The sequence below is a fragment of the Salvelinus namaycush genome, chromosome 4 (genome assembly GCF_016432855.1).
Source record: "Salvelinus namaycush isolate Seneca chromosome 4, SaNama_1.0, whole genome shotgun sequence".
NCBI classification, from domain to species: Eukaryota; Metazoa; Chordata; class Actinopteri; order Salmoniformes; family Salmonidae; genus Salvelinus; species Salvelinus namaycush.
This window is the reverse complement of record NC_052310.1, coordinates 24,893,567-24,908,732: the sequence shown is the minus strand read 5'-3', so window position 1 is coordinate 24,908,732 and position 15,166 is coordinate 24,893,567. Positions and strand designations below refer to the sequence as shown.

The 15,166-nt window shown below is 42.5% G+C and overlaps 1 protein-coding gene across 1 annotated transcript in view; it reads left to right on the top strand.

Annotated features, from left to right (window-relative positions):
* The first annotated feature begins 315 nt into the window (after positions 1–315).
* The window catches only part of kcnj19b (potassium inwardly rectifying channel subfamily J member 19b), a 30,382-nt gene continuing 15,531 nt past the window's right edge, over positions 316–15,166 (top strand). Inside the window, exon 1 of the mRNA XM_038990737.1 lies at positions 316–984. Coding sequence (XP_038846665.1) covers positions 316–984 — 669 coding nt within the window. The remainder of the gene's footprint in view (positions 985–15,166) is intronic.

Below are 15,166 nucleotides of genomic sequence, written 5' to 3'. Positions count from 1 at the left end.
GGATCCGTTTTGGGTTTTTCAAGAACACATAATGTGCATCTTTCAGTGAGCTTCTGTCTTAGTGTCACATCACAACAACGATGTGAAGCCCGGGACTACATAAAAGTTGGCCAACGAGGACTGGGGTGTCAATAAATGCTGGAATGCGTATTTATTCGACTGATCTATGGATTGTGATGTATCTTTTTTGTTATCACTATTAATTAACCTACGTGCAGGATCATCTCATGACGAGCAAGTGAATATTATTGCATCTCTTGGATAGTGGTGCCAAGCCTGCGTAAAGCGTATTTGGTTCAGCGCAAATCGCTCATTATGTCTGCGATACGCAGGAAATTTGGCGAGGACTACGAGGTAGTGAACACCAAACGGGACATGACTGTCTCTGCACCCGTGAAGAGAAAGCGCCAGCGGTTTGTGGAGAAGAACGGCCGCTGTAACGTCCAGCATGGTAACCTTGGCGGGGAGACAAGTCGATATATCTCCGATCTTTTCACCACGCTAGTCGACCTGAAATGGCGGTGGAACCTACTCATATTTATATTAACCTACACGGTAGCCTGGCTGGTTATGGCATCTATGTGGTGGATAATAGCCTACATCCGTGGTGACATCAAACCACAAGGCCACGACTCGTCATACACCCCGTGCGTCGCGAACGTCTACAACTTTCCGTCCGCTTTCTTGTTCTTCATTGAAACAGAGGCTACTATCGGCTATGGTTACCGCTACATCACAGAAAAGTGTCCGGAAGGCATTCTTCTTTTTCTCTTCCAGTCTCTCCTGGGTTCTATAGTGGACGCATTTCTAATCGGCTGCATGTTTATCAAGATGTCCCAGCCGAAGAAGCGCGCTGAGACTCTCATGTTTAGCCAGGATGCCGTTATCTCGCAACGGGACGGGAAGTTGTGTCTCATGTTCCGAGTGGGGAACCTGCGGAACAGCCACATGGTGTCGGCCCAGATCAGGTGCAAACTTATCAAGGTAAATGTTTTCTAATGTTCCAATCGTCTCCGCCCTTTTACTCTCGTCCATTTGGGACGTTATGCCAATACTATTGTAAATTGACTGCAGCGTCATAATGTGTGTTACACAACTCAAAACGTATAGCAGATTTTAGGTCAGTTAAAGTCCTATTTAGTAAATTCAAGGGATGAATTGTGTTTTGCCCATTGTTTTCTATGAGGGCTTTTCAGTAATTTAAATTAATTTATCCTCCAGTATCGACTGAATTCCCTGTGGGCCACTAAATTATATGTCCTGGCAGGTTACAATTACTGCCTTAGGCTGCAATGTGTGTTTTGGAATAAAAGTGGAATTAGTTCAAAATTGAACTAATAAAATCGATATCGATATAACTCTCTCTCTCTCTCTCTCTCTCTCTGTCTCTCTCTGTCTCTCTCTGTCTCTCTCTGTGTGTGTGTAGTGGTCTGAGTGTGTGAGTGTGCATGTGTGAACTGCAGTAGCAGTGAGTGGGTAAAATCACTGGGGAAGCCAAGCCAGAAAAAAGCCATATTACAACCTATGCGTTGTGATAATGGCGTTGTTTGCTCTGAAACCTGTTAGTTCATATGCCTTGCGACCGTGATATATAGGCCTAAGGCAGATACAATAAGACACAGTGGCAGAATAAATTCAACCACACCATGGTTTCATCACAAAACCGGAGATCAACCTTCGAAAATCTGATATCAACTTGAGGGGAGAATTACATTACATTTTCTCAAGAGAAATTCCTGAGGGGGGACACCAAAAGTACTGCTGTAACACATAGCCTATGTTGTAATATGTTAAATGTATGTTGAGGAACCATAATTACTATTACTGGATAATTGATTAGTAGTTAACTGAAGGGTTGTCCCAACTTGTTCAAATGTTTAAATCGTTATAGTACTACTAATACTAATAGTTATAGCAGTGTTCCTTATCAGTCCAGTATGTATGCAGGTATTTGTATTTACAACCAGCTATACCAAGAAAGTCCAGTAGGTGGCAATGACATCTTGAGTACACTGTGTATGGGTGCAGTTTTCATAAATACAATGGACATAGTTTTTGACCTTTTTATTTAACTTTTTCTGATACATTTATATAGTCATTAAATATGTGCCACTGGCCTGAGTGCACTACAATAGCTTTACAAGAACAAAAAGATCAAAAGAAGTACCGTTTCTAAAAGCGAAATAACTACTTCAATGAATAACCCAAATAAATCTACCAAAATATCCTTCAAAAATACTTATTTATTGTTCAGTCAGTGTCTCAACTCTTCAAACAACAGCTATGGACAAGTATGTCACACAAAGCATGCAATTTTAAATAAAATAACATAAAATAAATAATTAGTAAGTGTACTGTCATGTACTAAAAACTGAAAACTACTAAACAAAATAACAAATATCATACTACACACCAGGGGTTCTCAAGCAGGGGTTTGTGGACTCCTAGGGATCCCTGGTGTAATTGCAAGGGGTCCGTGAAATAAAAAAGTGTAATAAACATATTCAGTACCACAAGGATTCCAGTAACTTTACATATAATATAGAGGGGGTGGAGGTCTCTGAGGACCGCTCAAAACCTTGCCCGCCTTGCCTCAAAATATGCAGGGGTTCCAGTACCCAAAAAAGGTTGAGAACCACTGCTATACACACTACTGAACAAAAGAACGGTACATATGTTTGCGGGTTTCAATGGATCCAACAAATTGCTGGCAGATATTTTCCCTCAAGACTGTCCAGCCTGACTTTATGTACATTACAGACAACTACGCCGTTCAGTCTCTCTTGGCCCATGCTAAACCGTAGCCAAGTCTTTAACCTGCGGAGTGCACTGAAACTCCTCTCAAACGAAGACACTGGCACCACAAACAAAATTCTGATCAGCACCTCAACTTGGTCAAACAACCCCCGCACCTCCACTGGAAGTCTCCTGAGGACCTCTGCTGCCTCTCCACTGCTGCTACAGGGGTATTTGTTGCGAAAGAGAGGCAACTGCACTGAAAGAGAATCTATGTTCAGCTCAGGGTACTGATCTAGAGACTCATCCAACTCCCCCGTGAGAAGTGCTCTTTCCAACTTTTGCAGGACGTTTAGACTGTCCTGGTCAAAACGTTCGCCAAACTGAACCTCACACCATCCAACACGTCAAAAAATTCTGCCCTATAGTGATCCACTGCTTTGCCAGCAAATAGTCTTGAGTGTGTCTCAATGGATTCAATGGATTCAATCAATGTTGTTGCTTTCTCATACAGTGCAAGGTAGCTTTCGTCATTTCTCGTGCCCCTAAGAGATGACCGCACACATTCGACTGCAGCCTGCATACCAGAGACAGTCTGAGTTTTCTTCTGCAGTGAAATGTTTAGGCACTCAAGCTCTCCAAGAACAGCATAGGCAAGTGTGAGGCCCAACATAGTCTTGCCTTTACTGAAGTGCTCAAATAAGCCACTGGCAGTTGAAGCTGACTTGGATGCAGTTTTTGCCATCTCCTCTAGGCTGCTTAGTACCCGCTCATACTGCCCTAGCGCAGATCTAATAGCAGTATTCTGCACAGTCCACCTTGTTGGACATAGGGGTTTCAGGGTGGTCAGATGTGTATCTTTGGACGTGGCAATTGATTCAAACATGCTCTTAAACTTTCCTGACTGGCCATAGAGGACACCGAACTGATGGACCCAAGAAAGGGAATCCTGGATCAGTGGGGAGGCTGAGCAGCCAGCCTGTGTAATCAGATTTACACAGTGTGCTCCACAATGCACATAGAGGGCTAATGGCTGCTGCCTCCTCACAATTTCCTGTGCACCTGTGTATTTTCCTGCTATGTTTGAGGCACCATCGTAACTCTGCTCATGTAAGCCAGACATGGGCAAATTGAGCCTCAACAACACATCAGTTGCCACTTTCGCAATGCCCTCGCCTGTTGTCTCCGACACAATGTATAGCCCAATAAACTCCTCGTGACGGACAAGGCCATGGTCAACATAACGCAGGCAGACACTCTCCTGTTCAGCACCAGAGACATCTTGAGTACCATCAACAATTACTGAAAATTGTACAATCGGAAGAGACCTAATCTCAGCTGCAATGCCTCGAATGACTATTGGCCATGATGTTCAGAATTTCATTCTGTGCTTTGGGGCCTGTGTACATTGTGGTACGCTCTGTTAACCAGTTCAGTAAAATGGGATCATCCTCTTCTGCCCTAAGTTTCAAAAGCTGGTATAAATTTCCACTGTCATCCGTGTGGCCTCTAAAGGCTTGTCCTTGTCTTACTACATGCCGCACCGAACAAAAAATATTTGTCAAGCAATGCCTTGCGTCCTGCTGTTTACCCCACGAGCTGGATAACTGGGTACTGATTGGATTTAGCTGGTGTGCTGTTACAGTTACAAAGTGGAGGTGGGTTTGGCAGTTTTGATGTGCTGTGAATTTTTCAACGTTTTTTTCTCCAGTTCCTAAATCTTGCACTAATGAAGGCAGTATCCACTCTTTGGCCAAAAGATGGCTGGCTTGAAAACCCTTGGCAACAGTGAAAACACAACACTCCTTTTATTGATGAATTATAATGTAGCCAGGGGAAATCGTGAAACAATTTCTCTTGAAATGTCAACACTCTGTTGGCAGGAGTTTGCGGTTCTATAAATTGTGGGTGTGGCTGATATGGTTTTGTGCCATCACTGAGGTAACTGGAGAATGCTGTGCCACTGTCCCCTATACTGGTCCTGCTGGAAACAAGTTTGACAGCTGGTCCTGCCGTTGCTGTGACACTGTCCTCTGAAGTCTCTGTCCCTTGCTCTTGCCCTTTCACCACCCTCACTGACTCACAGTCTGTTTCCTAGAAAATAAATAAGGTGTTTGCCATACTCCTAACTACCGGTACCCAAAACTACACAATTAATCACAACAGCAATGCCATTGCCTTAAACTGGTGACTGAACTAAGATTTTTTTAAGTTGAGAGTGGGGGTATCCATGGCATTTTTCAATTATGTCCCTATTTTATAAGTCTAAAAAAGAGAGAACCTTTCATAATGTTGCCAAACAAAGACTCAACAAACGTACCTGAGACTCCCTGTCTCTGCCAGTCTGTCCCTGCCTATCTGTCTCCAGCTCTGCTGTCTGTGTGCCATCTGTTGCCTGCTCTGCCTAATGACATCATTATGAAACATTTCCATTAGCATTTTACTTCTTTCTTATGAACATTTGATCAACTAGTCTTTGAGATGTTAGGCTACTAGGGTTCTAACTTTGCGCTTTGGTGTACTGAATAATGCTCTGATGTCCGTCTATTTTATTTTTTCTACCTGGCTGGCTACACACACACACACACACACACACACACACACACACACACACACACACACACACACACGATCTATAAGGTAGCTAGCTGGTCAGCTAGCACATGTGAAACGGATTGCAGTGACAAGGGTTGACAGCTGTATGAGATCACCATTTACACAACGTATGCTGCAACCTTTTGTAATTTAAATATAGTTCATGTTTTTGTTTTCTATTGGCTGGCTTCCCACAATAGCTGAATTTGCAGAGCTAGCGAGCACCAGTTTAGTTTCTGTGGTGTTTGCTATAATCTTTGCTATTGTTAGTTTACTCCAAGATCGGCACACAGGTGCTTCAAAGTCCCCTAGCGACAATTTAGCTTTTTGCAACGAGACCATTAAAGATATTTAAGAAAATGGTAGAAGAGAGTGTAGTTCTGTTCAGTTTGGAGTTCTGTTTATCGCTAACCTTGTCACAGGGACTTCGAAGCACTACAGCTGCATGCTTATCTTGGAATAAACTGACGATTGCAAAGATTCCATCTTTGACGACGCCACATAAATGGAATAGGAACTAGCTAGCTTGCTAGCTAATGTTTGCTTTTAGTTTGCTTGCTAGCTTCTGCAAATTCAGCTATTGTATGTGTGAACCCTGCCAACATAAAACGAAATCGCTATGGTGCGATTGACTGGATCAACCTCACATTAGTTACGTGCACTGAGTGCCTTTCAGACGGTAGACACGAACCCTCTGTCACCTTGCCAGCTAAGGAACACTACATTGCATTGCTATCTTCTCTCATTGACTCGAATTCAAATAGCTGCAAACACTGGTTGATGTTACTGTAGATAGCTAGCAAACATCAGCTAACCGCTAGCTAACATAAAGAGTGGCCTGTAATTTAATACAGTGAAAAATCTTTCATGTTGACGAAACGGTCTATCACTTTGTCATACAGTGCACACTTTCATTTTTTGTTGTCCAAGGCCACATGGCTAAAATGCTTGCTCGCTAGCCTAACTTTCTTTCATGGGCAATGTTAGCTAGTTAAGTTAGCCTTCTACATCTAGCTACATATTGAACTTCCACTCTCTCAGGCCAGGGGCACAATGTATGCATTTATTGGATCAGAATCGCCATTATAATCATTAGCCAGTATGGAGAAATAAGTTGAACCAGAAGTCCAAATCCCTATCTCCGTCCATTGTTGATTTAGAAAAGGGACAATTTGAGATTTGAACACAACGAGATGCACAACGAGTTTCTGTCAATGACGTATCAAATCAAATCAAATTTTATTAGTCACATGCGCCGAATACAACAGGTGTAGTAGACCTTACAGTGAAATGCTTACTTACGAGCCACTAACTAACAATGCAATAAAAAAATACAGACAAGAATAAGAAATAAAAGTAACAAGTAATTAAAGAGCAGCAGTAAAATAACAATAGCGAGACTATATACAGGGGGGTACCGGGACAGAGTCAATGTGCGGGGGCACTGGTTAGTTGAGGTAATATGTACATGTAGATAGAGTTATTAAAGTGACTATGCATAGATGACAACAGAGAGTAGTAGTGGAGTAAAAGAGGGGGGGGCGGGGGGGCAATGCAAATAGTCTGGGTAGCCCTTTGATTAGATGTTCAGGAGTCTTATGGCTTGGGGTTTGAAGCTGTTTAGAAGCCTTAGACTTGGCACTCCGGTACTGCTTGCCGTGTGGTAGCAGAGAGAACAGTCTATGACTAGGGTGGCTGGAGTCTTCAACAATTTTTAGGGCCTTCCTCTTACACCGCCTGGTATAGAGGTCCTGGATGGCAGGAAGCTTGGCCCCAGTGATGTACTGGGCCGTTCGCACTACCCTCTATAGTGCCTTGCGGTCGGAGGCCGAGCAGTTGCCATACCAGGCAGTGATGCAACTAGTCAGGATGCTCTCGATAGTGCAGCTGTAGAACCTAACCTTTTGAGGATCTGAGGACCCATGCCAAATCTTTTCATTCTCCTGAGGGGGAATAGATTTTGTCGTGCCCTCTTCACAACTGTCTTGGTGTGCTTGGACCATGTTAGTTTGTTAGTGATGTGGACCCCAAGGAACTTGAAGCTCTCAACCTGCTCCACTACAGCCCCATCAATGAGAATGGGGGCGTGACCTGTCCACTTTTTCCTGTAGTCCACAATCATCTCCTTTGTCTTGATCACGTTGAGGGAGAGGTTGTTGTCCTGGCACCACACGGCCAGGTCTCTGACCTCCACCCTATAGGCTGTCTCATCGTTGTCGGTGATCAGGCCTCCACTGTTGTGTCATCGGCAAACTTAATGATGGTGTTGGAGTCGTGCCTGGCTGTGCAGTCATGAGTGAACAGGGAGTACAAGAGGGGACTGAGCATGCACCCCTGAGGGGCCCCTGTGTTGTGGATCAGCGTGGCGGATGTGTTGTTACCTACCCTTACCATCTTGGGACGGCCCGTCAGGAAGTCCAGGATCCAGTTGCAGAGGAAGGTGTTTAGTCCCGGGTCCTTAGCTTATTGATGAGATTTTAGGGAACAATAGTGTTGAATGCTGAGCTGTAGTCAATGAATAGCATTCTCACATAGGTGTTCCTTTTGTCCAGGTAGGAAAGGGCAGTGTGGAGTGCAATAGAGATTGCATCATCTATGGATCTGTTGGGGCGGTATGCAAATTGGAGTGGGTCTAGGGTTTCTGGGATAATGGTGTTGATGTGAGCCATGACCAGCCTTTCGAAGCACTTCATGGCTACAGATGTGAGTGCTACGGGTTGGTAGTCATTTAGGCAGGTTACCTTAGTGTTCTTGGGCACAGGGACTATGGTTGTCTGCTTAAAATATGTATGTATTACAGACTCGGACAGGGAGAGGTTTGAAAATGTCAGTGAAGACACTTGCCAGTTGGTCAATGCATGCTCGCAGTACACGTCCTGGTAATCCGTCTGGCCCTGCGGCCTTGTGATTTTTGACCTGTTTAAAGGTCTTACTCACATCAGTTCAGAGAGCGTGATCACACAGTCTTCTAGAACAGCTGGTGCTCGCATGCATGTTTCAATGTTATTTGCCTCGAAGCGAGCACAGAGGTAGTTTAGCTTGTCTGGTAGACTCATGTCACTGGGTAGCTCTCGGGTGTGCTTCCATTTGTAGTCTGTAATGGTTTGCAAGCCTTGCCACATCCAACGAGCATCAGAGCCTGTGTAGTACGATTCAATCTTCATCCTGTATTGACGCTTTGCATGTTTGATGGTTCGTCGGAGGACATAGCGGGATTTCTTATAAGTTTCCGGGTTAGAGTCCCGATCCTTGAAAGCGGCAACAATGTTACCTGTAATCCAAGGCTTCTGGTTGGGGTATGTACGTACGGTCACTGTGGGGACGATGTCATCGATGCACTTATTGATGAAGCCAATGACTGATGTGGTGTACTCCTCAATGCCATCGGAGGAATCCCGGAACCTATTCCAGTCGGTGCTAGCAAAACAGTCCTGTAGTTTATTATCTGCTTCATCTGACCACTTTTTTATTGATCGAGTCACTGGTGCTTCCTGCTTTAATTTTTGCTTGTAAGCAGGAATCAGGAGGATATAATTATGGTCAGATTTGCCAAATGGAGTGCGAGGGAGAGCTTTGTATACATCTCTGTGTGTGGAGTAAAGGTGGTCCATAGTTTTTTTCCTTCTGGTTGCACATTTAACATGCTGATAGAAATGTTGTAAAACGTATTTAAGTTTCCCTGCATTAAAGTCCCCTGCTGCTAGGAGTGCCGCCTCTGGGTGAGCGTTTTCTTGTTTGCCTATGATTGAATACAGCTCATTGAGTGCGGTCTTAGTGCCAGCCTCAGTCTGTGGTGGTATGTAAACAGCTACGAAAAATACAGATGACAACTCTCTAGGTAGATAGTGTGGTCTACAGCTTATCATGAGATACTCTACTTCAGGCGAGCAATAGCTCGAGACTTCCTTAGATTTCGTGCACCAGCTGTTGTTTACAAAAATACATAGTCCGCCGCCCCTTATCTTACCAGTTACTAAGCATAAGATATTACAGTTTTGAATGTCCCATTGGTAGTTTAATATTCCTCATAGGTCATCTATTTTATTTTCCAAAGATTGCACGTTTGCTAGCAGAATGGAAGGAAGTGGGGGTTTATTCGATCACCTACGAATTTTCAGAAGGCAGTCCGCCCTTTGGCCCCTTTTTCTCCGCCTTCTCTTCACGCAAATCACAGGGATCTGGGCCTGTTCCCGGTAGAGAAGTATACCATTCACGTCGGGCTTGTCAGACTCGTTAAAGGAAAAAAAGGATTCTGCCAGTCCGTGGTGAGTAATCTCAGTCCTGATGTCCAGAAGTTATTTTCGGTTATAAGAGACGGAGCGGCAACATTATGTAGAAAATAAGTTACAAAATAAGTTACAAACAACGCAAAGAAACGAACATAAAACACAATTGGTTGGGGACACGTAAAACATCAGCCTTCTTCTCCGGCGCCATCTTAAATCATATGCTCGAATGCTTTCCATGCGATGTGATTGAAATGAAACCAAATGCAAACTGGCTTCCCTTGACACTTTTTTTTGTGCGCCAGGACCATTCACAGTTGAGCTCACTCAGTTTAGCTCAACGTTGATTGGCTATTATTATACTTTTTTTTATCAAGGGATTCTAAATGCTTGCTGGCTTTCCTTGCGTTCGATACTACGGACGGCAACAATGTCATACTCTTTTGAACCAGACAGCATCAGATGGCCTACACATACAGAGACAGAGGGGCACTGTTTCGCTCGCTCTGATCCTTTCTCCGGTGAGATACATTCAGCCTCTTGCGAATTTAATGAACATTTTGAAACACAGAGAGACGAAAGATACATTATTTTATGGGTTTTTTTCTTGACCAATTTTTGGGGGACGCTTGGCTTCCCTTGGCATCCATGAATACACACCACTGGTGAACTATCATATATGTCACTGATCTGCTATGTTGATGGAATCACTTCTCGATGTGTGAACGGCCATTTCATATATTATTATTATAACACATTTTTTACTTTTACCCCTTTCTCTCCCCAATTTCATGATATCCAATTGGTAGTTACGGTCTTGTCCCATCGCTACAACTCCGCTAAGGACTCAGGGGAGGTGAAGGTCGAGAGCCATGCGTCCTCCGAAACACAATCCTGCCAAGCCACACTGCTTCTTGACACACTGCTCACTTAACCCGGAAGCCAGCCGCACCAATGTGTCGGAGGAAACACTGTCCAGCTGGCGACCGAATCAGCTTGAAGGAGCCCGGCCCGCCACAAGGAGTCGCTAGAGCGCGATGGGACAAGGAAATCTCGGCCAGCCAAACCCTCCACTGACTGAGACGACACTGGGCCAATTGTGCGCCGCCTCATGGGTCTCCCGGTCACGGCCGGCTGTGTCACAGCCTGGGATCGAACCCCGGTATGTAGTGTAGCCAATCGTGAGCGGAGAACGGTCATTTCTGTCAACGATCTGCTGTGTCTGACGCAAAACACACCATATGGGGTCATCAAATAACCCCACTGTTATCCAGTCAGCAGTATGGCGCTCAATGGGCCGTGTATCTCAAGCCAACCCCCCGTAGTAACTGACTGGAGATCAGTGGCTACTGGAGATGGATGGTCATTGAGAAATCAGTCATATCGATCAACGGTTAAAACAAACTCATTGTACTCTATTGTATTGATGCCATAATGGAGTAAGAACAGTTTTTCCTGAACCTTTCTTTGGGAAAGGCATAACTGCTATTGCTCTGGATTGCTGATTGTTGAAAGTAAAACACGACTCCTAAAATTGCATTACCTAATAATGGATCAAAAAGCTAAGTCTAGTAGCCCACTTACGCATTTAGAAGATAATCTGGGATAGAAGTTGATGCAGTATACGGTATACTAGGAAATTAGGCACCACTTTACTATTGGGGGTAAGGCATTTATACCACCTTTATGAAAATAGTCATAACACAATTGTGTTATGAAGCTTGTTACGAATTATACTGCAACATTCATGTAGGTGTCATGACTAATGACTGGTTTCAAACAGGTGTTCCCTCTCATATACTTCATGTACTTCACTCCAATATTTAGCTCCTCCCCTCAGGCAGGCGCTATATGGTCCTTACGTGTAAGCTGAACAGGTATAAGCACTAGTTCATTCCCATTTCCATCAAATACATAAACAGCAATAAGGAAAGCTGAGCTGTGTTTGTACGCCACTGACAGAATAAGGGAATGGGCAATGTATTATGTATGTATGTGGCTGTATGAGAAGTCCACAATGTGTAAGGTTAACGTGCAATGTATGTATTATGTTGAATGTGTACAGTGTCTATTTTGTATACAGCAGTACTATGTGTTTAAGACAATTTCCCCCTTGGGCACATTAAAGTTAATCCTACAGTATGTTATCGGAGAGAACACAATACCTGCAACAACTGCTGTGGCAACTCAACCTTGATGAAGTGTTTGGAACTTGTGCACTCAACACTTCTCTCACAGATTCTGTCTTGTTACTGGACTGGACAATGTTGGTAGTGATTAATGTTTACGGTCAAAAGGGCAATAGTAGTTCTATATTGTATAAGGAGAGTGATAGTAGCCCTTGCTTGGGAATTGTATCATAGTCAAAGATGTAGTGGTAAAAAAAAGGTATACTGTGGCTTGCAAAACTATTCATACCCCTTGGATTTCTTCACATTTTATTGTGTTACAAAGTGGGATTCAAATGGTTTGAATCGCAATTTTTTTGTCAACAATCTACTTAAAATAGTCTGTAATACTGTATCAAAGTGGAAGAAAAATTCTAACATTTTTAAAAGATTCATACAAATTAGATTAAAAACTAAAATATAGTCGTTGCATAAGTATTCAGCAAGCCTAAATTAGTTCCGGAGTAAAAATTGGCTTAACAAATCACATAATAAGTTACATGGACTCACTCTGTGTTAAATAATTTTTTAACGACTACCCTTTCCTCTCTCCCCCATATATACGACATATGTAAGGTCTCTCAGTCAAGTATTGAATTTCAAGCACAGATTAAACTACAAAGACCAGGGAACTTTTCGAAAGCCTCATAAAGAAGGGCAGTGATTCGTAGATGGGTAACAATAGCAAATCGACATCTTTAAGCATGGTCAAGTTAATAATTATGTTGTGGTTTATGTTTTAAACCACCCAGACATAAAAATATTCCAAAACATGCATATTGTATGCAACAACAAAGGAATACACTTTTTGGTTAAAATGCAAAGCCTTATGTTTGGGGCAAATCCAACACAGCACATCACTGAGTAACTACCTTCTTATTTTCAAGCATGGTGGTGACTGCATCATAGTATTTTGTATTTGTATTTTATTAGGGATCCCTATTAGCTGCTGCCAAGGGGTGGCAGGTAGCCCAGCAGTTAGCGCATTGGACTAGTAACTGAAAGGTTGCAAGATCAAATCCCTGAGCTGACAAGGTAAACATTTGTTGTTCTTCCTGTGAACAAGGCAGTTAACCCATTGTTTCTAGGCTGTCATTGAAAATAAGAATTTGTTCTTAACTGACTTGCTGAGTTAAATAAAGGTAAAATAAAATGGGGATCCAAAATTCACAATACCACAGTCTATGTGTGTGTGTCTCTTCACAGTCCACGCTGTTCCATAAGGTGTATTTTAATTTTAATTTTAAATCTGTTTCTACTGCTTGCATCAGTTACCTGATGTGGAATAGAGTTCCATGTAGTCATTTCTCTATGTAGTACTGAGCTCCTCTGGACTTAGGGATTGTGAAGAGACCTCTGGTGGCGTGTCTTGCGGGGTATGCATGGGTGTCCGAGCTGTGTGCTAATAATTTAAACATGTGTGCTAATAATTTAATTTAAAATGTCAACACTTCTTACAAAAACAAGTAGTGATGAAGTCAATCTCTCCTCCACTTTGAGCCATGAGAGATTGACATGCATATAATTAATGTTAGCTCTCCGTGAACATTTAAGGGACAGCCGTGTTGCCATGTTCTGAGCCATTTGTAATTCTACTTAGTCCCTCTTTGTGGCACCTGACCACACGACTGAACAGTAGTCCAGGTGGGACAAAACTAGGGCCTGTAGGACCTGCCTTGTTGATAGTATTGTTAAGAAGGCAGAGCAGCTCTATATTATAGACAGTCTTCTCCCCATCTTAGCTACTGTTGTACTGACCATGACAGTTTACAATCCAGGATTACTCCAAGCAGTGTAGTCACCTCAACTTGCTCAATTTCCACATTATTTATTACAAGATTTAGTTGAGGTTTAGGGTTTAGTGAATGATTTGTCCTAAATACAATGCTTTTCGTTTTTGAAATATTTAGGACTAACTTTAACCTTGCCACCCATTCTGAAACTAACTGCAGTTCTTTGTTAAGTCTCACAGTCATTTCAGTTGCTGTAGTAGCTGACTTGTATAGTGTTGAGTCATCCGCATACATAGACACACTGGCTTTACTCAAATGTAAAGCCAGCCATGTCGTTAGTAAATATTGAAAAATATAAGGGGCCTAGACCGCTGCCCTGGAGAATTCCTGATTCCTGATTCTATTATGTTGGAGAGGCTTCCATTAAAGAACATCCTCTGTGTCCTGTTAGACAGGTAACTCGTTATCCACAATATAGCAGGGGGTGTAAAGCCATAACACATATGTTTTTCCAGCAGCAGACTATGATCGATAATGTCAAAAGCTGCACTGAAGTATAACAAAACAGCCCCCACAATCTTTTTATCATCAATTTCTCTCTGCCAATCATCAGTCATTTGTGTAAGTGCTGTGCTTGTTGAATGTCCTTCCCTATAAGAATGCTCAAAGTCTGTCAATTTGTTTACTGTAAAATAGCATTGTTTTTGGTCAAACACAATTTTTCCCAAAAGTTTACTCAGAGTTGGTAACAGGCTGATTGGTCGTCTATTTGAGCCAGTAAAGGGGGCTTTACTATTCTTAGGTAGCGGAATGACTTTTGCTTCCCTCCCGCCTGAGGGCACAACATTTCTAATAGGCTTATATTGAAGATATGGCAAATAGGAGTGGCAATATCATCTGCAATTATCCTCAGTAATTTTCAAGTTGTTAGACCCCGGTGGCTTGTCATTGTTGATAGACAACAATCATTTTTTCACCTCTTCCACACTCACTTTACGGAATTCAAAATTGCAATACTTGTCTTTCATAATTTGATCAGTTATACTTGAATGTGTAGTGTCAGCATTTGTTGCTAGCATGTCATGCCTAAGTTTGCTAAAGTAATTGGCAATATAATTGAGTTTTGTGATTTAATGAGACATCTGATTCAATGAATGATAGAGCTGAGTTTGCCTTTTAGTCCAAAATGTCATTTAAGGTGCTCCAGAGCATTTTACATCATTCTTTATATCATTTATCTTTGTTTCGTAGTATAATTTCTTCTCTTGATTCAGTTTAGTCACATGATTTCTCAATTTGCAGTATGTTTGCCAATCGGTTGTACTGACAGATTTTTTTAAATGTTTCAATTCATCATCAATCAACAGGGATTTAACCGTTTTTACAGTCTTCGTAACTGGAAGAAGCAATTTCATAAATGTGTCAAGTGCAGCGTCTGGCTGCTTCTCATTACACACCAACAAATATTCTTTACATCAACAACACAGGAATCACCACAAAACCTATTGTATGACCTCTTATACACTATATTAGGCCCAGCCTTTAGAACTTTGGCTTTCCTAGATATGGTTACTATATTGTGATCACTACATCCAATGGATCTGAAGACTGCTTTCAAGCAAATTTCTGCAGCATTAGGTGTGATCAATACATGTTGATGATTTCATTCCTGTGCTGTTTGTAACTACCCTGGTAAATAACCTGAGCC